This window comes from Dipodomys merriami, unplaced genomic scaffold (assembly GCF_024711535.1).
Source record: "Dipodomys merriami isolate MVZ:Mamm:240054 unplaced genomic scaffold, mDipMer1.0.p SCAF_90, whole genome shotgun sequence".
Classification (NCBI taxonomy): Eukaryota; Metazoa; Chordata; class Mammalia; order Rodentia; family Heteromyidae; genus Dipodomys; species Dipodomys merriami.
In genome coordinates this window covers 114,140-137,528 of record NW_027206513.1, presented here as the reverse complement: position 1 = coordinate 137,528, position 23,389 = coordinate 114,140, and the positions used below count along the sequence as shown (strand labels likewise).

The following is a 23,389-nucleotide window of genomic DNA, read 5'->3' as shown; positions in this document are numbered from 1 at the left end:
ATAAAGAAGCAAACTGTTTTGCTAGCTCCAAGCACAACTGGGCTTTAGGGCATTTATGGTATTCCCCCAAAACATACAAACACACACACACACACACACACACACACACACACAGCATTCATCAGGACATTTACTTCCCATAACACACACACACACACACACACACACACACACACACACAGCATTCTCAGGACACACACACACACACACACACACACACACACACACACACACACACACACACACACACACACACACACACACACACACAGCATTCTCAGGACATTTACTTCCCATAACACACCACACACACACACAGCATTCTCAGGACATTCCCATAACACACCACACACACCACACACACACACACACACACACACACACACAGCATTCATCAGGACATTTACTTCCCATAACACACACACACACACACACAGCATTCTCAGGACATTTACTTCCCATAACACACCACACACACACACAGCATTCTCAGGACATTCCCATAACACACCACACACACACACACACACACACACACACACACACACACACACACACACACACAGCATTCATCAGGACATTTACTTCCCATAACACACACACACACACACACACATACACACACACACACAGCATTCTCAGGACATTTACTTCCCATAACACAGCATTCTCAGGACATTCCCATGACACACCACACACACACACACACAGAGCATTCTCAGGACAACACACACACACACACACACACACACACACACACACACACACACACACACACACACACACACACACACACACACACACACACACACACACACACACACACACACACACACACACACACACACACACACAGAGCATTCTCAGGACATTTACTTCCCATAACTCTGCTTATCTTGTTCTCCCCTCGAGGGGGCCTTTCTCAGTCAGGGCAAGTAACAGTATACACAGCAGTACCTGAGAGATCCCCAGTGATGGAGGAAGTGCCAAAGTAGTATCCCCGGGGCAGACGGACCCCAGGCACCTCAATGCAGTCCCTCCACTCATGCTTGCCATCAATATCCATCATTACCTAGAATTAAAAAAAGAGAGAGAGATCAAGAGTGGGCCACAGGAACAAGAGTTACAACTCACATTGCCAACTGACCTCATTGAGAAACTCACGGTCAGATGCCTCTTGACGTAGCGAATCACCAGGAAGGTGTCATAGTGGAGATTGCGAACAATGGCAGTGCAGCCCCCCAGCTCTGTGGGCCGTCCATCCCGCTCATGATCATAGCTGAGGGAGCCGTTATTCACCATAGTGGAGATGTAAGGGAATACCCGCTGGGACACAGAAAAGAAAGTGCAAAGACAGTGAGGAAGAGCTTTTAGGAATGTCTGCACAAACAAGGGTTTTGCATATCATAAGCGGAGCGCTTTCCAGCAGACCAGAGGACCACTCTGCCTCCTCATTAGCAAACCCCCAAACATCCACATACAGATGGTCATTCCAGGGATATGGGCCCAGGAACCCAATGAACCCCATATTCATCTTTACCCACCTTGCTTCAGATCTGAAGTAGGCCTGAAATGGCCCCTGGCAGTCTCTGGAGTCAACATTGAGTCCTCCTCCCCTCATTTGCTAATTATATACTGCCCAATACTAAGGGTTTCCTTTTCATGAGTATACAACTATCAACCCCAACTGCTTCTTGGAGAAATAAATTATTTATAATGCTTTCTTCTAGGTCTCTATTTCAGCCTTATCCTTTTTGCCAACGCAAAGCATGAAACTGACCAGGCAGGGAAATCTTTCCATTCAAGATAGCTCTTTCAGACTCTAAAATCCTACCTGTATATGATGCTGAATGATTAGGACTAAGAAGGCACCTCTGCAAAGGGCTGCCAGATGGGCTTATCCAACTACAATGACTATTTTAAGTCAAAACTTTCCAGCCCATCACAGATAACTTCTAATAATGGTAATAATAAGAGGGCAAGTTTCCTCACTCCAAATCCCCTCCAGAAAAAAATGGAAAGCCTCCCTATACCCTGCTCAGTTTCCTACTTTAAAGTCCTCTTTCTCCAACAGCGTGGTAGGAGAACGTTCTTCCTTAAAATTGATAAACTAACCATTCCAGAGTGAGCCCAGTGCCCTGAGAGGCAGGCTGAAGGAAGGGGAAAGTGACACGTGGCATGCTGCTCCATGGGTGAGCTCCCCTTTGTCCTAGAGGGTCAACATGCAAGGTAGAGATGCAGTGGAGACCAGAGACTGTAGACTCCAGAAACAACAGCCACATGGACTCTAAGCAGCAACAAATGCTTTGTGGACACATAAGAATAAGGATGGACATGATGGGTCAAGAACCCAGTACCTGGACTCCTGGAGAATATCGCCTCTTCTGGGCCTGAGAGGGTCCAGCAGGTTATTATAAAAAACAAGAGGGCACAGAAGACAGGAGACCAAGTCAGAAAGAAATAGCCATAGAAGAGCTATGACTCTGCTGTGATAGATGAACAAATCATCTAAATCCCCACAGAATTTCAGGGTCCATGAGGAGCATTCAGCAGGTCCTAGAACCCCTCAAAATCATATGCAAAACAATATGCACAATTGCTTGTACATCTTTTTGAGAAGGTCTGCTACTGTCATCAATTCTCAAAGGAGTTCCCTGGGAAGACTTCTCTCCCCCATGGAGGGTTCCTGAAGTTAGTAGAAGCTTTAGAACACACAGTATTAACACTGGCCACTTGTGTTTCTGGAAATCAAGAGCCACAAACAAGTCTATCTGTACTCAGGTTACTGTAGTTCTGTAGTAAGTGGAAGGATGGGAGAGACTAAATTTCTCTAAGTTTGAAATGTCTTTTACTTCCCAGGGCCTCAGGATATAGCTCTTGCCCAGCAGACAAAAATCCCACTGTTTTGAGAGACTATGAAATTAACCCTAATCCAGAGATCATTTACCCTCTAATTGAGCTTTATGGACATATACTTCTAAATAACTGTTGTCATTCTAACATACAACACAAGGGGAAGGGAGAAGCTCCATGGGAGCGTCAAAGCATAAAAAGATTTACAGAAATCACCAGGCTCAAGGACATTTAGCTGTGCTCCAGAAAGCTACCACAGCTCTAAGCTACCAGCATCAAGAGAAAGCTGCCCAAGTTCAACTAAGCCTTATCCATGGGATGGACAGGTGAGGCGTGGAGCCCAAAGCCTTCACTCTTCTAATCCTTAGTGAGAACCCACTGCAAGCTGTTCCAGATGCTGGGGGAACAATGGGAAATGAGCCAGGTAGCTGCTTTCAAGCGGAAGACACAAACTAAATAGGTAAATAAAATAATTTCTGATTGTGATAAAGGCAATGATGAAAATAACAGGCAAAGGGGCTAGGTAGGTGGCTTTGTGGGAGAGTGCTTGCCTAGCATGCATGAAGTCCTGGGTTCGATTCCTCAGTACCACATAAGCAGAAAAAGCTGGAAGTGGCGCTATGGCTCAAGTGGTAGAGCGCTAGCCTTGAGCTGAAGAGCTGAGGGATAACGCCCAGGCCCAGAGTTCAGATCAACAACAACAAAAAAAGAGCAGAGCACCAGCCCAAGTACATATGTACACAACACACACACACACACACACACACACACACACACACACACACACACACACACACACATACACACACACACACACGTGCGCGTGCTCACATGCGCGCGCGAAAATGTTGGTCAGTGGTAGAGTGCTTATCTAGGACATGGGAAGACCTGGGTTCAATCCTCAGCCCTAGAAGAGGAGGGAGGGAGGGAAACCTAAGAGCTGTGATGACCCCAAGGCTTGTTTCATTTGTTACACAATACCCTTGATAAAAAGTGTGAGCTGCAACTTTCTAAAGTACCCAGGACAGAAATCCTTAGTCTAAGGGTACCTTAATCTTTCTAAGGCTACAGTGGCATCCAACTATCCAGCTAGGTATAAGCCGGGCCTCAACAGCTAGATAGAAACCGGGCCTCAGAAAGATCTGGGGTCTGACACCAGTGGCCACATAAATAATCCTAGCTAATCAGGCGACTGGGACCTCAGGATCAAAGTTTAAAGTCATCCCAGTCAGGAAAGTTCCAGAGATTCTTATCTCTGAGTAACTAGCAAAAAGTGGAAAGTGGAGATGTGGCTCAAGTGGTAGAGCACTAGCCTTGAGCAAAAGAGCTATAAGTACCTAAGTTGTGAGTTCAAGCCCCAGTATTAGTCCACATATGCACACAAAAAAATCTCCCTGGGGAGTTTTCATTTACATATATATGTGAGTACCCCAAACTCTCTCTATATATATATTCTAAAGTAGTTGTTGATGGTGTATGTGTGTGAGTGTGTGCACATGTATGTGTGAGCTTTTCATTTACATATACATGTGGGTGCCTCAAAATCTATAAAGGAATGTATTTTTTAAAGTTGTTGCTGGTGTGTGTGTGTGTGTGTGTGTGCGTGTGTGTGTGTGTGTATGTACATATGTACGTATGTGTGCAACGCTGCATTAGACAGCCCACTGCAATTTGTCTGCTTCAGCAACTCATGACTTGGCCCTCAACTTTTAACCTCACATTAGTAACAAGATGTTAAATGCCAGCTTATATTCCATTCTTACTCAGGAGTTCTTCAAACACTTTTTGGGTAGCCACTAATTTCACATGTCAGATTTTCTCCCTCTCTAAAAAAATAGACTGGTACCAACAGTTGAAGAATTACAATGATTCTGGCAACATGGCAATTTTACTCCCAATTTAAGAATTACCAGAAATAAGAAACTCCTTTGTTCGTAGCACCAAGAAATGTTTCCAACATTTTGTACATCAGTTCTTTTTGTGGGCTTCATGTTCTTACTTGGCATTTTCATGCAAGGCTGGCACTTTTATCACTTGAGCCACAGCTCCACTTCTGGCTTTTTGGTGGTTAACTGAAGATGAGAATATCAGATTTTTCTGTCCAGACTGGCTTTGGACCACAATCCTCAGATTTCAGCTTTCTGAGTAGATAAAATTAAAGGTGTGAACCACCAAATTTCCTTCTTTCTCTTTCTTTCTTTTCTTTCTTTCTTTCTTTCTTTCTTTCTTTCTTTCTTCTTTCTTTCTTTCTTTCTGTCTTTCTTTCTGTCTTTCTTTCTGTCTTTCTTTCTGTCTTTCTTATTTTGTTTTTTTAGGTCTGGTCGTGGTGCCTGAACTCTGGGCCTGGGCGCTGTCTCTCAGCTCTTCAGCTCAAGGCTAGCGCTCTACCACTTGAGCCACAGCGCCACTTCCGGCTTTTTTCCTTTTTGCTTATGTGGTGCTGAGGAATCGAACCCAGGGCCTCATGCATGCAAGGCAAGCGCTCTACCACTGAGCCAACTTCCCAGCCCTCTTTCTTTCTTTCTTGCCAGTTATGGGGCTTGAACTCAGGGTCCTGATGCTGTCCCTGAGCTTCTTTTGCTCAAAGCTAGCACTTGAGCCATAGTGCCACTTCCAGCTTCCAGGGCTTCTACTTCTACTTCCAGGGCTTTATGCATGCTAGGCAAGCACTCTACCACAAAGCCACATTCCCAGCCCCCAAATATAATTTTTTTTTTAAAGTTATTTTGGTGCTGCTAGGGATAGTACCCAGAGCCTTGTGTATGTTCGGCCACTGTGTTTGCTCTATCTCTAGCCCTTAACAGACTAATCTTACTTCCAGCACATCTTGATTGAAGATGTACCCATCCAAAGCTTGTAGACTTATGGAGTCTGTATTAAAAACTTTATAGGTCCAAAGCACACAAGCTGTGAACCCCTAATAAGAAAAGGCCAAAAGGAGAGTTAGGTTCTAACTGCATCACACCATTCAGAACTGCAGTCTTTATGTGGCCTGTATCACCTCTCTGAGATTCAACTTCCTCACTAGAAACAAGGAAAGTCATACACTGAGCCCCCAGGGTTAATCAGGAGGATGAACTGGCATGTATAGAGCTTTTAGTATGGTGTCTAACATTAAAAAGATCAATAAATATTCAACTAAAAGCTAAATTAATGCATACTGAACAAGTGTTCTACCACTGAGCTATTATATCCCCAGCCCTAAGTTTCTTTTTTAAAATTATTCATATTAAGTATGTTAAAATACAATAATGATAAAACAATCATCTATAATAAAGCAATCATTTTACAAAGCATATTTAAACTTCTCCTAAAAAAGAATGAACTCATCATTTCATAAAATAGGAAGTGAACACATTTAGCACTTATGAAAAAATCACTTCACTATTTTGATTCCTTTTTTTTTTTTTTGGTTGTGGGTCTTGAACTCTGGCCCTGGGCACTGTTCCTGAGCTCTTCAGCATAAAGCAAATGCTTTACCACTTGGACACAGCGCCACTTCCAGTTTTCTGGTGTCTCACATAAGTTCTGCCTGGGCTGGCTTTGAATGGCGATCCTCAGATCTCAGGCTCATAAGTAGCTAGCATTATAAGCATGAGCCACAGGCACCTTGCCTGTTCTGATTCTTGGCTGGGGGAAAACTGTCACAACAAGCCAAGTTCATGAACTAGCCTACATACACTTTTGTTTTAGGTCAGTATTTCCCAACCCTAGCCATACTTCTTTGCTAAGCTGTGGCTCATTCTCTGGAACCTAGATGTGAAAGAGCAGAGGAAAAGAAAATGGCAATACAACAGATACTGCCAAGATGCTTGTAAATGACTCTTAATTACTCCTTGAACAGAATGCTACCATTAGTGAGAGCTTCCTCTGTGCCAGGCACTGTACTAATGAACATACATTCAACCTTAATTCTCACAACCCCATAGTTAGTAATAGTGTTTCCATCTCACAGGTAAGAAAGCTTGTCCAAGAGAATCCAGGTATTCACTAGCAAAATAATCAAAGTCTGAAACCAAGCACTCTGGTTCCAAAGCCCTGACTCAATGATGAATTTACATTGTTTTCAAGGGGCTGGGAAGGTGGCTCAGTGGTAGAGCGCTTGCCTTGCATGACTGAGGCCCTGGGTTCGATTCCTCAGCACCACATAAGCAAAAAGAAAAAAGCCGGAAGTGGTGCTGTGGCTCAAGTGGTACAGCGGTAGCCTTGAGCTGAAGAGCTGAGGGACAGCGCCCAAGCCCAGAGTTCAGGCCCCATGACCGGACCCCCAAAACAAACCAATTCCTCAGTACCACATAAGCAGAAAAAGCCAGAAGTGGCACTGTGGCTCAAGTGGTAGAGCACTAGCCTTGAGCTGAAGAGCTGAGGGATAGCGCCCAGGCCCAGAGTTCAGGCCCATGACTGACAAAAAAAAAAAAAAAAAAAAACATTGTTTTCAATATCTCTCAATAGCTGGGCACCAGTGGCTCATGCCTGTAATCCTAGCTACTCAGGAGGCTGAGATCTGAGGATTACTATTCAAAGTCAGCCCTAGCAAGGAAAGTCCATGAGACTCTTTCCATGAGCCACCTTCCCAGCCCAGTCCATGAGACTCTTGTCTCCAATTCACCACCAGAAAACTGGAAGTGACACTTTGGCTCAAGCAGTAGAGCGCTCTCCTTGAGCTGAAGAGCTCAGGGACAGTGCCCAGGCCCAGAGTTCAAGCCCCACAACCGAAAAAAAAAAAATCTCAATATAAAAAGTGCTTCAAGAACTAGTAGTTTAGCTTAAATGGCATAGCACCAGCCATAAAAAAAGCTCAATGACAACATGAGGTACTGAGTTCAAGCTCCAGTACAAGCATATACATGCATACACCAAAAATGTTTCACGTGTACTATTTTTAAAAAATAAGTCGGGGCTGGGAATGTGGCTTAGTGGTAGAGTGCTTGCCCAGCACGTATGAAGCCCTGGCTCCCATTCCTCAGTACCACATAAACAGAAAAAGCCAGAAGTGGCTCTGTGGTTCAAGTGGTAGAGTACTAGCCTTGAGCAAAAGAAGCTCAGGGACAGTGCCCAGGTCCTGAGTTCAAGCTCCAGGACTGGAAAAAAAAAAAAGTTGGAACTTCCAGTATGTACCTTAAAACACACACAAAAAAAATACTGCAAAGTGGTTCCAAATTAAAAAACAGATGAGGGGTTACAATAGAATGTAATGTAAGACCTAGGACTTCCTTTTGCTATAAACAACAATTGGTAAAATCTGAGTAAGGCCTGAAGATAGATAATAATCTTGCTATCATTTTTTTGGGGGGGAGGGTCCAGTCATGGGGCCTGAACTCTGGGCCTGGGCACTGTCCCTCAGCTCTTCAGCTCAAGGCTAGCGCTCTACCACTTGAGCCACAGCACCACTTCCGGCTTTTTTCTTTTTGCTTATGTGGTGCTGAGGAATTGAACCCAGGGCCTCAGTCATGCAAGGCAAGCGCTCTACCACTGAGCCACCTTCCCAGCCCCTTGCTATCATTTTATTACTAATTTTGACCACTGGACTATGTAGGAGAATTTCTTGTTTTAAGGTAAAATATACTAAGTATTTAAGATTAAGGAGGCATCATTGAGGTTATTTACTCTTAGCTGGTTGAGAAAAAAATAGACATATATGCAATGGCATTGACACATTTTGCCATGAGCAAAAAAATATGCTGAGGTGAGAGGGCAAGGACCTGAGTTCAAGCCCTGGTACCAGGGCTCCTCCACCCCGCAAAGCACTAACAAATGTCTCTTCTGTTATATGACTAGATGCAAAACATCTCCCGGACCTGCCTACTTACTTCACCTTCCCTCGGATCATTAGAACAACTTTTGATGCTATTTCCAGACAGACCTGTCACTTCTTTTCAACTTTCAAAACCATATACTAAGTCTGGGTATGGTGGCACAGGCCTATAATCCCAGCTACTCAGGAGGTAGAGGTAGGAAGATTATGGTCTAAGGCTGTCCCCAGGCAAAACCACAAGACTCTGTGATGCTCACATATTATTACTAAGCAGCATGAGAAGGCTCCTGCCATTAGCCTCCAAACTAACATTAACCTATACTTGACCTCAGGTCACCTAACTCCTCAACCGGAAGACATGGAAAAGTGACACATCTATTCATACACTGAATATCATTATGATCTAAGAAACTCATCAAAAGATTTTAGCCTCATTTATCTTAGTTGTGACACAAGACCAAATAACTACAGGACCTAATAAAATATCCCAAATCAACAAACTTTAAATTTAAGGTTCATACACTGAAGTTCATAAAGACTGCTAGCTCTTGCTTTCTCTTTCTTCTTTCAATGTCTCAGACAAGAAACATCTCGTTGTCTTTACTATGTACTAGCAAAAAGCCATAATACTTCCATACTTCCTTCCAAAGCCAGTTCTCAGTCAAGCTTAGTCTCACTCTTAGGAAAGCCTGAATATATGCGCTCCACAGTACTAGACAAGAGTCTCCTCTGGAAAATGTGAACCCATCTAAGGCTGAAAACAAACACACATTTCAATTAAATGGTAACAAGAGAATTTAAGAATACATGGGGGGTAAAAGAAGAATGATCAAAATACATTGCATCTATGAATGAAGATTAAGAAAATGTAGTAGCTGGAAACTGCTAAGTCATAAGGGATAGTAGGGATGAGGAAAGTAGGCATCAGTGGCTGCCATCTATAATCCTAGCTACTCAGGAGGCTGAGAACTGGAAGATCCATTTCCAATACAGATGAATTCATGATGCCAAGAAAAGATGAGCTGGTCATATTTTAATCAATATTGTAAAAATAACAGTAATAATGAGATATAATTCACATAACCCACAATTCATCTAGCGTATATAATTCAATGGCTTTGTCATACACAGAGTTAAGATTATGATTATCACAATAAATTCCAGAATGTTTTTATCATTCCATAAAAATATTCTGTGCCCAGTAATATCTTCCCTTTCTTTCCCCACAGTGCCCCAGCCCTACACAAGCACTAACCCACTTTTCTCTATATAGAGATCTTACTATTATGGACCTTTCATATGCATGGGAACATGCATTAATTAAGTAGCTCTTTTATGACTGGCTTTTCACTTAGCAAATTATATTTAAGGGTCATCCACACAAAAGCATCTATCAGTATCTTTTTATTGTTTTATGATACCCCATTACAAGACTACATCATGCTGTTTATCCACTGGTGGACACTTGAGGTCTTTCTAATTCTTTTGGCTGCTATGAATTTTACTTTTTGTGGTAGTACAGGGTTTTAATTTAGGGCTTTGAGCTCTTGCTCAGCATCTTATACTCATGGCTGGCACTCTACCACCATGAGACATACAACTAGTATGGCATTTTGCTAGGTAATTGGAGATAAAGTTTCAAGGACTTTTCTGCCTTGGCTGGCTTCCAACCATAATCATTGGATCTTAGCTTCCCAAGTAGCTAAGATGTTACAGTTATAAATCACCAGCACCTAGCTGTTATGATTTTTTTGTTTTTTGTTGGTTGTAGGGCTTGAACTCTGGACCCAAGCCCTGTCCCTGAACTCTTCAGCTCAAGGCAAGCACTCTACCACTTGAGTCATAGCACCACTTCCAGTTTTCTGGTAGTTAATTGGAAATAAGAGACTCACAGACTTTCCTTCTCGGGCTGGCTTTGAACTACAATCCTCAGATCTCAGCTGCCTGAGTTAACTAGGATTACAGGAATGAGCCACCAGTACCTGGCTACTATGAACATTTATATGAAAGCCTTTGTGTATGCTATCTTTTTTTTTTTCTGTCGGTCATGGGGTTTGAACTCTGAACCTAGGCACTGTCCCTGAGCAATTCAGCTCAAGGACAGCACTCCATCACTTGAGCCACAGAGTATGTTGGTTAACTGGAGATAAGAGTGTCATAGATTTTCTTTCCTGGGCTGGCTTTGAACCCTGATCCTCAGATCTCAGCCTCCTGAGTAACTAAGATTATAGGCGTGAGCCACTGGCACCCAGCTGTCTGTTTTCATTACTCTTGGCTTTAAGTCCATAAATGGAATTGCTGGGTCATCTATCTTGCCTTCTAGACCCTTCTTTGTCTCTTTACTTCCTGCTGTAATCAGTTAAACAGATTCCCTCTGTCACTAGCTGCCTCAAGCCTAAAAGCAATGGAGCCAGCCATTCAACCATAGATTGAAACCTCAGAGAAGTTTCCAAATAAATCTTTGCTCTAAGTTGGGTTTCTTAAATTTTTTTTACAGTGACAAAAGACCCACTAATAGTCACTCTCTTCTGCTGTGCTTGCAATAATGAATAAAACTGGAGTTTTTAAGAGTCAGATCCACCGTCTGCAGGACACCAATAAGTTTTACAAGCTTTCTTGAAGTACTTGTTTCTTATCCATAAAATAGAGCTCAAACTTACTCCCAAAGGGTTATTATAAAGTAAATAACAAAGTTGGGCACCAGTGGCTCACACCCATAAGCCTAGCTACTCAGAAGGATGATATCTGAGGATTTGGTTCAAAGCCAGCCTGGGCAGGAAAGTCTGTGAGACTCTTAACTCCAATAAACCACCAGAAAATCAGAAGTGGATCAAGTATTAGAGCACTGGCCTTGAGCTGAAGAGCTGAGAGCAATGCCCAGTCCTAGAGTTCATGCTCCACAACTGACAAAAAAATAATAATAAATAACATATGTAGAAGTGCTTGAACAATGCATGGCACCTTTATGTTTGATATAAAAGTAAACCATACACTGACAAACCATTTGACTTTATCCTCCAAGTGAGTACCAAATTGTTAGGATATAGAAAGAAAGACTGCTAGCACTCTACCACTTAAGCAGAACTCTATTGTTTGCTGGTTATTTTTGAAAGTTCTTTATTGTAGCAAAGTTTTCTGCAAGGTTGGCTTTGGACCATGGTCTCTCAAATCTCAGCCTCCTGAGTAATATTATTTGAAGTGTATGCCACCAGCACCCTGCAAAAGGAAGATACTTTCTATACTTACTAGTCTGAATATAAACTCTAAGAACTGAAATTGCACAGGTCATATGAAAATACCTAATGTGCACTGGGAGCCAATGGCTCATGCCTGTAATCCTAGCTACTCAGGAGGCTGAGATCTGAGGATCACGGTTCAAAGCCAGTGCGGGCAGGAAAGGCCCTGAGACTCTTATTTCCAATAAATCACTAGAAAACTGGAAGTGGTGCTGTGGCTCAAGTTTAAGCTGAAGAGCTCAGGGACAGCGCCCAGGCCCAGAGTTCAAGCCCCACAACCAAAAAAGAAAAAAAAGGCAGTATTTGCAAAGTATTAGGCACATATCAGCCACATAATACATAGTAACTGCTTTTATTAGTTTTTGAGGGTTTTTGTGTTTTCTTTTGTTTTGCTGTTTTGTGTGTGTGTGTGCAGGTGCGTGCGTGTGTGTTTCCCCCAGTGCTAGGGATTGAACTCAGGGTCTTGTGCATGCTAGGTAAGTACTCTACCACAAAGCTAACTATATCCCCAGGTTCTTTATTATTTTTGAAAATTCAGGCTTTTTTCAATAAATAGTATTTTTAATGTTCAGAGGAGTTCCTTTGGGTTCCTCCCCTAAGCATATCCATTCTCCTTTGGTCTGTGTATGAATGTCTAGAGTCCTCTTATGGGTTATCATGTCCAGTTATATTTTAGATCTAGGTTCCACATGGGAGAAAAAACATGTGCCATTTGTCTCTGAGCTTGGCTTACCTCATTTGATTTATTCTAGGTCCATCCACAGACTTTAGTTTCATTTTGTAAAACCAAACCAAATAAACTAAAACAGGCCAGGAGTCCTGGCAGGACTACAGGAAGCTGAACTGAGAATCATGATTCAAAGCCAACTCTGAAAAACCTGTGAGGTTTTTATCTCCATTAACCAGCAAAACAGCCAGAAATGGAGGTGTGGTTCAAGTGGTAGAGCACCACTCCTGAGGGAAAAAACCTAAGGGACAGTACTCAGGCCCTGAGTTCAAGCCCCAGTACCAGAACAAAACAAAACATAAAAAAACAATCATGCTAGGGATGCTAAGGGTTGAACCCAGGACTTTATATATGCTAGGCAAGAACTCAACCTCTAAGCTATATTCCCAGTCCAACACTAGTATTTTAAAAGCTCTCCAGGTGGTTGAGGATTATATCTTAGTGGTAGAGTACATGCTTAATTAGTATACACAAACATACATGTGTGTGTGTGTGCACGCACACATACACACACACAATCAACTCTCCAGGTAATTGTGATGTTGAGGTAAGAATCACAACAGCTTGAAAGAAGTCATAAATTTTTTCTTTCTGAAACTTTTTTTATAAACACTTACTATCTTTTTTTTTTTTTTTTTCTTAACCAGTAATGTGGCTTGAACTGGCCCTGTCCCTGAACTCTTTTTGCTCAAGGCCAGCACTCTACCACTTGAGCCACAGTACTACTTCCAGCTTTCTCTGTTTATGTGGTACTGAGGAATCGAACTCAAGGCTTCATGCATGCTAGACAAGCACTCTACCACTAAGCCACATTCCCAGCCTGACATTTACTCTTGCCTCTCCAGTCAGAATTACTATCTCAAGATAAGATTGAACAACTTGTTTCTAGAAAAAAACATAAAACCAGGTTTAAAACTTCCATCAAGCTCCAAACCCTACAACTCACAATGAAGCACATTTCTGACTACCACTCTGACTACTACTAGCTCCTCCATATGACTAAAAATCTAGTAATGACTCTGTCCATTCAAACTTAGACTCTTACAATCACATTCAGACCCCTCAACAGATACACACACTTCAGAAACTGGTCCCTGCCTGGTGAAGATGAGTTACACTCAGACTACTCTAGTGCTGGTCTAAACAGTCAAACCACCAACCACTCAAGCTCATACTCCTCAGGCTCAGTGGCAGGCTAATGTGCACAAGAGGAAAGAGAATGAATACCAAAGAATGCAATGTGACCAGTGGCACTGTACAGCAGAGCAAGATTGCTCACCTTACTTTTCATTCAGGACTCACCACTAGTCCATGCTTCTTTACTTCCTCATACTCATCCTCTCTCATCTTTCCCATTGCACATGCTTTTCCTTCTGCAAGTAATATTGAGCCCTATCCTGCACAGACCTCAACGTAATTGTTACTGCCTTGAGGAAACCTCCTGCAGCTACCACCACCCATTGCCCAACTCAAGGTTAGATGATCTTACTGGATGCTCCCATGGAGTTTAAGTTCCCACCATTCCATTCCATGCTAGAGTGCAGGAGCTACACTGGGCTTGCTCACTAATTCCCAGGGCCAGGCACCCTAGCACAGGTTTGATGCACATGGAATGAAGAGGTCCATAAAGAACATGGACTCACAACAAAGGTTGTTTTCTTTACTCAGGTTTTACTTTCTACTTCCCCTTAAGTCAGCACTGCGGGAAATGTTAACTGTTGAATCTGGGTGTGAGATACATGATGATTGTTCTTTAAGTTTTTAATTTCTCATAATAAACTGTTGGAGGAAAATAATCTGACTCTGCCACTATTCCTAAGCCTGCTTTCCTAGAAAATATTACTTAGCTACAGGATACCCAGTGACAATTTATCTTAATAATTTCCTCACTGTTGATAGTGCCATAGGACAGAGAGAACACTGCCAGTATATGAAAGAGACTAACAAACCATCCAGGTCAGCTAGTAAAAAAACAAGAAGTTCTGCCAAAGGTCAGAAAGGATGTTCCATCAAAATCCTAAGATGTTAGCCAGGTGTGGTTTCGCATGCCCGAGTTCCAGGCAAGCCTGGAATATGCAATAAGACTCTGTCTCAAAAAAAAAAAAAGTAAAACCAAAAACAAACAGCACAATGTGATGTATACCTGTAATCCCAGAACTCAGGAGGCTGAGGCAGAATGATCATAAATTAAAGACCAGCTTGAGTTACCTAGACAGACTAATTTCAAAAGAAAGAAAAAGAAAAAGATGCTTGGAATTCATCAGTTTCCTTTTACTTATACTCTTTTCTACAAATGAGGATACTTGCTGTTCAAGTCTGAGAAGAGGAAGAAAAGATGCTAGAAAGAGGAATAAGGTTCAGAAGAAAGCACAGCAGTGGTGATTAGGTTAGGGGAGCTATTACATAAACTCTGCTTGCTCTAATGTTGGTCTAGCAGCCAAATCACCATCCAGCCAATTGTGCTTAAATTCAGTGTCTACCTAAGAGAGGATACAACACTACAGAAAAAGCACCCATTTATAATACCTGTTCCCAAGGGACTATGCAATCGTAAACAGTTCTCCCTAGAAAAAATAATGACAAGGACATTAACTTTTGAAGGCCAATAGATGAAGAGTTCCTCACTGTCTCTCCCTTCTGTTTCCTCCTGCACACCACTCCTGAGGGAAAGAACTGTGACATCAGTGCGGCTGACCTAAGCTCTGACACTTGCCATTACCTCTTGCTGCTTCTCCTCATTGGGGTAGGTGTCTATAAATACTCCCAGCCCCACAAATTTGTCCATGTTTCCAAACACAGGCCCTAGAGAGAGAGAACAGATGATGAACAATGAAATAAACCCAAGAGTTGATAAAGGAATAATATTGCACTATGATGGAGGATAAGGTGAAATTCCAATGCCTCCCGGGCCCTTTCTTCAGATGAGAAAACACATAAAAGCACCCAGCAAAGTGCATGGCCTGCAAGAAGGGCCCAGTAAATATTTGTAGTTGTTTGTGTTGAAGGCAGGAAAAGAGAGAAAGCCACTGTAACCTTGTTTAGCACTATGGAAGCTTCCTGATTCAAACTAGTTGCTAAGGTGCCCCTACAGATTTGTCCTTCACAAACACTTGGTGAAGATTATACCCCAAGAGAGAACTGAATTCCCAAGTTCTACTTCTTGTTGCAAAAGAGATCAGGTCAAATCAGGTTGTGCCTGCCATCTACATGGAACAATGGCTGTAGCACAGCAAGGGAAATAGGTAAACTCTTCTCGTGACAGAGAAGTGCTGAGATCATTCACTACCCATGCCCAGAAGAAATCAGCTCACCGGTTTTCACGAGAGGCAGTGCTTTCACACAGCCAAAAGGCCAGGCTTCACAGGGAAATCAGAAAGAACTAACAAGAAAGGAATCGCCTCAGGATTAAGTCAAGTTCAGAAGCTTACTAGGATTCAGATCCCATTCTAAAGACTGGACAGATCAGTGCTCATTCAGAGACATCAAGGAAGAGGGAAAACTGCAGGGAAGGACCCTTCTCAAAAAGAGGGGGAAAAAAAAAAAGCAGGCCTGCCCCACCAACACAAGAGCAACCCAGGGACCCCAATACCTGGCTGCATTCGATCCTTTGTGTACCATATTGCCAAGCCGTCCCCATGAAGATTCTTCTTCCCTTGTCCATGGATCTTGAAATGCACCTGCAACTCCCAGTCTCTCAAAAAGCATGGCTAAAGAGAAAAACACAGTGGGATCAATGAGCAAGAAATGGGGAACTCTTAAGCCCAGAGCAGCAGTCTACAGACATAGAAAACATAAATGTAGATAGAAAAGCTAAGGGTTACAACTGAAATCTATGAAATGTTCATATTATAAAATTGAGCAGATCGAGTCATTCAGTTGTTTAAGATCCCAGTAGGTAAAGAGAATGAATAACCCAAGTATCTTCCATATCTCCCAATAGACACAGGCTAGTACTCAAAAGCTGGAAAAGGCAAGTTAGGCTACCATGATACTGTATTTGCCCAGCAAAGTATCCTAGCCTGTTGAGTATAGATGACTCAATAAGCTGAGATGATTGCAACTTATGATCATTCCTGACAGAGACTCTAAAAAGCTGGGATTTAAAGAAAGGTCAAAATCTCATTCATTATGAAAGAATATGACAGGCCAGGCACCGGTGGCTCACGCCTGTAATCCTAGCTACTCAGGAGGCTGAGATCTGAGGATCCAGGTTCAAAGCCAGCTGGGACGGGAAAGTCTGTGAGACTCTCATCTCCAAAAACCACCAGAAAACCAGAAGTGGTGCTATACTCAAGTGGTAGAGCACTCGCCTTGAGCTAAAGAGCTGAGGGATAGCACCCAAGCCCAGAGTGCAAACCCCATAACCAACAACAACAAAAAAGAATATGACAGTTAAGTCATTACACAAAGATTCCCAGGAATAATTAGCAGATACTATAAACAACTCTAATTAGCTAGTCTTGGCCTTCTGCCAAGCTGAGGGGCAAGCCTGAGTTCCCACGAGAAGGGCAAGTTACTGTCCCCCAAACCTTCACGCCCATGGCCAAGCAGTATAAATATCCAGAGTTGAATGACATCCCCATCATGGGTCAGCCTCTGGTGAGAAAACATTAAGGAGATGCTTTTCAATCAGATTCCTAGTTTTCTTTTTTTTAGTTGTGTATCAAAACCTTATTTAAAAAAAAAAGTTGAGGGGCTGGGAAGATGGCTCAGTGGTAGAGCGCTTGTCTTGTATGCATGAGGCTCTGGGTTCGATTCCTCAGCACCACGTAAGAAAAAAAAAAAAAGCCGGAAGTGGCGCTGTGAAAAAAAAAAGTTGAGGGCATAGCTCAAGTGGTAGATTGCCTGCCCAGCAAGTGAGAGGCTGTGAGTTCAAATCCAAAATAAAAAAAATCTTGTAAATACAGAGATGACAAGTAAATGGTTTAGTGCTCTAAATAGCTGAACAGTTTCAAGAAGAAACTGTGGGGACAGCATTTGATTTAGGGAAACATCTGGTTTAAGTCTGCTGTGAAGAAAAGAAGGGAAGAAAGGCAGACTAACAGAGTTCAACCAAAGACTATCCAAATTTGATTGTTCTGGCTCTTGAGAAACATATTGCTTGATCATTTTCAATTTCTAAAATAGTCTCCAAAAGCACTAGTATCAGGAGTACAAAGTCAAAATGAAAAGGGGGTGGGTACTTCTGCAATTAGCAAGGAACCTTGAAATCCCCAATAGCCTGCCCTACTCTGATGAGCCCAGCTCTCTGTCTTGTCATTTTGGATTATCTCTCTGAAGGTTCAATTAGAATTCAGGGCAATGGTGATATAGGTAGGTACTATGCACAACCCCAGAAATTCACAATGAGTCAAGGTGTCTACCACTGATTCTCATCCTGTACAAGTACAATGTTATATAGTTTTATCCAGAGCTAGGTCTTACAGAAATTCTGGCACTTGGGCTGGGAAGGTGGCTCGGTGTTAGAGTACTTGCCTGGCATGCATGAGGCACTAAGTTCGATTCCTCAGTACCACATAAACAGAAAAAGCTGGAAGTGGTGTGGTGGCTCAAGTGGTAGAGTGCTAGCCATGAGCTGAAGAGCTGAGGGACAACACCCAGGCCCAGAATTCACGCCCCATGACCAACCAAAAAAAAAAAAAAAAATTCTGAAATTTTGTTGCACACTGGATTCCACTAGGAAGTTAAAAAAAATTGTTATTATAAAGGTAATGTATTATAAAGGTTACAGTTACATAAGTCAGGCAAAGAATACATTTCTTGTTAGATGATATAATAACCCCTTCTGTCACACTCTCCTAGTTTACATTAGGGAATTAAAAAAAAAAAAAAAAAAAAACCCAGTGCCTAAGCTGTACTCTATTTCAATTCAGAATCTTTGGAGGTGGGTGCCAGGCATTAACTTAATGACAGCTAAATTTGAGAACCACACCTCAAGCAAATGTATCTTACTAAATTCAGAAACAATTCTTCAATTCATTCTGATGGCCTGTTAACAGAGAATAGTATCAGAGAATCTGAACAAAAGCAGGAGAACTAGTTCCTAGAATAGAACTGCTGCTAAACAAGTCAGGTAGAGACAGAGAGCTAAGCAAGATGGCTCAAGACGGCCTTGAACTAATCATTTACTAACCCATAACACCCCATTAATGGAACATACAGCAAATATAATAACAGCACCTGTAGCCATTTTAACTTCACAGTCTCTTCATGTCTACTTGTCTTATTTTATTCCCTGCAACCCAAGACTGCCAGTAAAATAGGTATTATAAAGCTCACCTGAAGGATGGAGACACTGAAAATCTAGAGGTTAAAGAAGCTGCTGAGGGTTTGTGGTGTGTGACAGAATTGAATTTAGAATCTGCCTTTCAACTGCTCTTGTATCTTCTACTGTGCTCTGCACAGTGTTCAAAAAATATGCCCAGCAATCTTGGTTAGAATACCAACTTCACACAGATAGCTAGGTCATGGATAAGCTTCTCTCATGCCATAACTCCTTTGCAACTTTATTTTTATTTATTTTTTTTTTTTTTTGGTCCGGTTGTGGGGTCTGAACTCTGGGCCTGGGCACTGTCCCTCAGCTCTTCAGCTCAAGGCTAGTGCCCTACCACCTGAGCCACAGCGCCACTTCCGGCTTTTTTCTTTTTGCTTATGTGGTGCTGAGGAATCGAACCCAAGGCCTCAGGCATGCAAGGCAAGCGCTCTACCACTGAGCCACCTTCCCAGCCCCATCCTTTGCAACTTTAGACTACAGGAAATGTAGCTGAATGGGGAAAAGAAAGAGTTCTCTTATCTGGGTCTCACTAATCTACAGCTCATAAAAAAATATATATGCAAAAGAAAGATTATTTTTTCTTCTTCACTTAAGGGAGCCCTAGAGAAAATATCAAAGGATGCCAAAGTCTTTCCCAAAAGTTACAGGTATAGAAGACTTAGAAAGGGCTGAGAAAGCAAGAATAAAATATCATCTTACAGTTCTACAAAATCACAGTGCAGCCACCAGGAATATATTCACTTCTTGCCACCAAACCCCAAGGAAGTCAAGGTAGCTAGAAAAAGTCCAGAGAAGGACAAACAAACAAAAAAACTAATGACTCAGAAAGACTTCAATATGAAAATAAAAACTTAACTCTTCAAACTAAAGTAACAAGGGATGCTGGGCACTGGTGGCTCATGCCTATAATCCTAGCTACTCAGGAGGCTGAGATCTGAGGATCATGGTTCAAAGCCAGCCCCCGCAGGAAAGTCTATGAGACTTATCTCCAATAAATCACCAGAAAACCAGAAGTGGTGCTGTGGCTCAGATGGTAGAGCACTTAATTAATTAATTTAATTAATTAATTAATTTAAAAAACAAGGGAAGGCTATTAAGATGAAGACTGGGATTTATTTAGTTAGTTATTTAGAGACTGGATCTTACTATGTTGTCTAGGCTAACCTGGAACTTCTGGGTTTCAGTAAATCTCTTGCCTTAACCTCCCAAACAGCGGGGACTACAGGTACACTCCACCACATCCAGATCTACATTTACAAGAGTAGCCTCTACTTTACAAAGCAAAGTGATTAAATAAGACTTAAGTTATTAAACCTCAAGAATTAGTATTAGGTCAATGAAGACATTTCTGAAAATAGATTCAAAGTTAACTATTAGCTATAATTAGGGCAACAAAAAAAATCCCTAATATCTAATTTATTATGAAAGTTACCATAATCTCTGAAATAAAGATTTTGTCTACCTATGGAAAAATAGAACACTGGGAATAGCAGTTAAATGAAATAAAATCAATATGTCCCTGCTGAACTTTCTAGGACATTCTGAGTCACTAACAGAGGAAGGAAAAGATTCTTACCACTCGGTTCCACAAGGCACCCTGTTTACTTTGCATATCTGGAGTAAGACGTATATACTGGGTCATTACCATGGCATTGCCCATGAGATTCCACAGTGAGGAACTGCTTGTGCCCACACCTATGAGAAGGAAATACATCAGTTATCCTTTTAAACACCAACCTATTCAAAAGTCCACCAGAGAGCTTCTGAAAGGTAGAACGATGATCTTTTTTTCCCCCAAATGTCCACCCTCTGTTATAAATCTTTTGCTTTTTGTGTGTATGAGTATTGGGGACTGAATTCAGGACTATGAGTTGTAGCCCTTTTTCGCTTATTTTTCACATAGTCTCTGGCATTTTTGCCAAAGCTGGCCTAGGACCTCAAACATCCTATGTATGCCTCCCTTGCAGCTTCGATTACAGAAGTGCACAACTATACCCAGCTTGTTGAGATGGGGGTATTACTATTTGCCTCTACTGGACTGGAACCATATCATCCTGATCTATGCCTCCTGAGTAGCTGTAATTATAGCAATGCATCACCACACCTGGTCCATCTTTTTCTTCTTCCTTTTCTTTCTTCTTATTGAAAAGCTGGTCTAGAACTCCTGAGCTTAAACAATCCTTTGCCTCAGCCTTCTTAGTAGCTGGCATTAGAGACACAGCTTATAGACCACTACCACTACCACTACCACTACCACCAGGCTCTTTATAAATCTTAAATCCATATCATAGTTAAAGCTTCCTTTTGTAAGTCCCTTCTCAAATGGAGATCTCAAGATTTATCACTTTATGCACACCACAGTTAACTATAACCTAGATCCATTCTTCCTATTTTATACATGAGTGAGCTTTAGCACCATGAAACAAAATGCCCTTAGCTTTAACTTCAGGCCTGTGGGCGTAAACATGTTCTTTTAAATAATAATAATCCTTAGGTTTGAAGCTAGTCCCTCACACTAAATGCCTTGAGTGAAATTTGCTGCTGTATCACCCACAGCATTAGCAAAGGAGGTACTCAGTGCATCCAAATGAATAAATGATACCTTAGTAGTAGTGTGTACTCTTTTACACATAAGGATTTTTGCTTCCTCGTTGTGGTAACTCATGTGTTTACCTATCTGCAACCGTATCAATAATAACCGTATCAATTTTCTGGTCTATAAGCTGTGCTTAGGGGCTTATTGTAATAACTTATAACACTGTGAACCTATGAACCCTAACTAAAACAAACCTAAAGAGCCTCTTTATCCTAAGGGATCCTGGCCCGAAAAGGAGCAGCGTTCTTTTTATCTTCTTTCTCATTCTGAGCAAGTTCTACCCGAGTCCTTCCTCCAGCTGTATTTCTAGCACACCCACAGCTCCATTCCCGACCCTGTCCTCGATCCTTCTCCCGCCCTCCCGTCCTTTCTCCCTTCCTCCCTTCCTGCAGGCCTAGCACTGATTGCACCTGAGATTCCAGCCCATGCAAGGGGAGAGGGGGGCGGACTACCCACGGATCTCGAACGCGGCAGGGTCCCCATGGGCCCCCCACCGTCGGCTGTATATTCCAGGCCACAAAGCCCTCTGCCCCCCGACCCTATCTCTACAGACGAGTTCCAGTCCCTCAGCCTCCCGCGCCCTCACGGAAGACCACCTCGCCCTGGGCGCCTCACCCTGGTAGGGCTTCGACAGCGAGTGCTCCCGTTTCAAGTACTCGAACGTTTGACCCGCCCCAACTTGTCGTGGCCCCTGCCCAGACCCCACCAAAAGAAGAAGAAGCAAGATCTTGGACACGTCTCGAGCCAACAAACGCCGCCGCCACCGCTGCAACCAAGAGAGTCCCAGAATAGCCGCCATCTTTCCTACAGCTGTCCCTTCATCAGAAGCCCGCCCTGTTGACCAACCCATTGGCCCGTAGAACCATCTGCCTCGCGTTTGATTGGCTCTCGTCAGATCCCCGCCCCCACAGGTGAGCCCCTTACCGATTGGCTATTTTGGGAATCAGTTGCCTTGCCAACCAAGGCAAGGGGTGGGGCCGAATGTCCGGACTCCTTTATTTGCATTTGTCCTGCGCTTGTGTGGGCCTGCGGAGCTACATGTTAATTTCCGTTTTGTTTCGGCGTTCTATAGTAAATTTAAAGGGATAAAACTTTTCTTCCGACCCCCAAGCAAATGTTCTATCGTCTATGCTGTAGTACTTACTTGACTGTGCAGAGCTACACAGAAATGAAGGGAAAACACTACAGTAACTAGAAAATTATCAAATTTCTCCGGGCGCCGATGGCTCACGCCTGTAATCCCAGCTACTCAGGAGGCTGAGATCTAGGATCTCGGTTCAAAGCCAGCCCGGGCAGGAAAGTCCGTGAGATTCTTATCTCCAATTAACCACCGGAAACCCGAAATTAGAGCTGTGGCTCAAGTGGTAGAGGGCTAGCCTTGAGCTGAAGAGCTGAGGGATAGTGCCCAGGCCCAGAGTTCAAGCCCCACGACCAGCCAAAAAAAAAAAGGGAGAAGGAGGAAGAAGAGGAGGAGGAGAAGGAGGAGAAGAAAAGAAAGAAAATCATCAAACTTATAAAAGCCTTGAATAGCACTATCAACTTTACCTGATAATATTTATGTATATACCCCACAACGGCAAAACACACATCCTCTTCTTTTGCTAAAGTTTGCCAAGTTTTTTAGGCCCATGAAACATGAATGTGAAAGAAATGCAAAAATCAATTCATTCTTAATACGTCACTTCCTTTGTGTGTGTTTTGGGGGGTGGGAGGATTAAACTCAGGACTTGGGCACTGTTCCTCAGCTTCATTTGAGCTACAGCTCCACTTCCAAATCTTTGCTGGTTGATTGGACTTTTCTGCCTAAATTTGCTTTGAACTTCACTCAGATCTCAGCCTCCTAAGAAGTTAAGAGGCATGAGCCACTGGCACCCAGCTCCATCATTTCTTTTCATCTTTTTCTTGAGCTACAACAAGCAGTGCCCACATTGGTCTTCTGAAACCCCAA

At 42.6% G+C, this 23,389-nt stretch overlaps 1 protein-coding gene across 5 annotated transcripts in view; it reads right to left on the bottom strand.

Annotated features, from left to right (window-relative positions):
• The window catches only part of Lman2l (lectin, mannose binding 2 like), a 30,198-nt gene extending 7,922 nt beyond the window's left edge, over positions 1 to 22,276 (bottom strand). The window contains exons 1-7 of one of the 5 annotated variants that reach the window (XM_070013349.1): positions 22,057 to 22,276; positions 20,422 to 20,540; positions 16,161 to 16,278; positions 15,291 to 15,373; positions 2,358 to 2,390; positions 1,165 to 1,326; positions 958 to 1,072 (exon numbers count right to left, since the gene is read on the bottom strand). In XM_070013349.1, the coding sequence (XP_069869450.1) occupies positions 958 to 1,072; positions 1,165 to 1,326; positions 2,358 to 2,390; positions 15,291 to 15,373; positions 16,161 to 16,278; positions 20,422 to 20,540; positions 22,057 to 22,240 (814 nt within the window). In that variant the 5' untranslated portion in view covers positions 22,241 to 22,276. Of the gene's footprint in view, positions 1 to 957; positions 1,073 to 1,164; positions 1,327 to 2,357; positions 2,391 to 15,290; positions 15,374 to 16,160; positions 16,279 to 20,421; positions 20,541 to 22,056 lie in introns of those variants that run through there. The other 4 variants (XM_070013351.1, XM_070013350.1, XM_070013353.1 and 1 more) reach the window with 4 other exon arrangements.
• Positions 22,277 to 23,389: the final 1,113 nt, after the last annotated feature.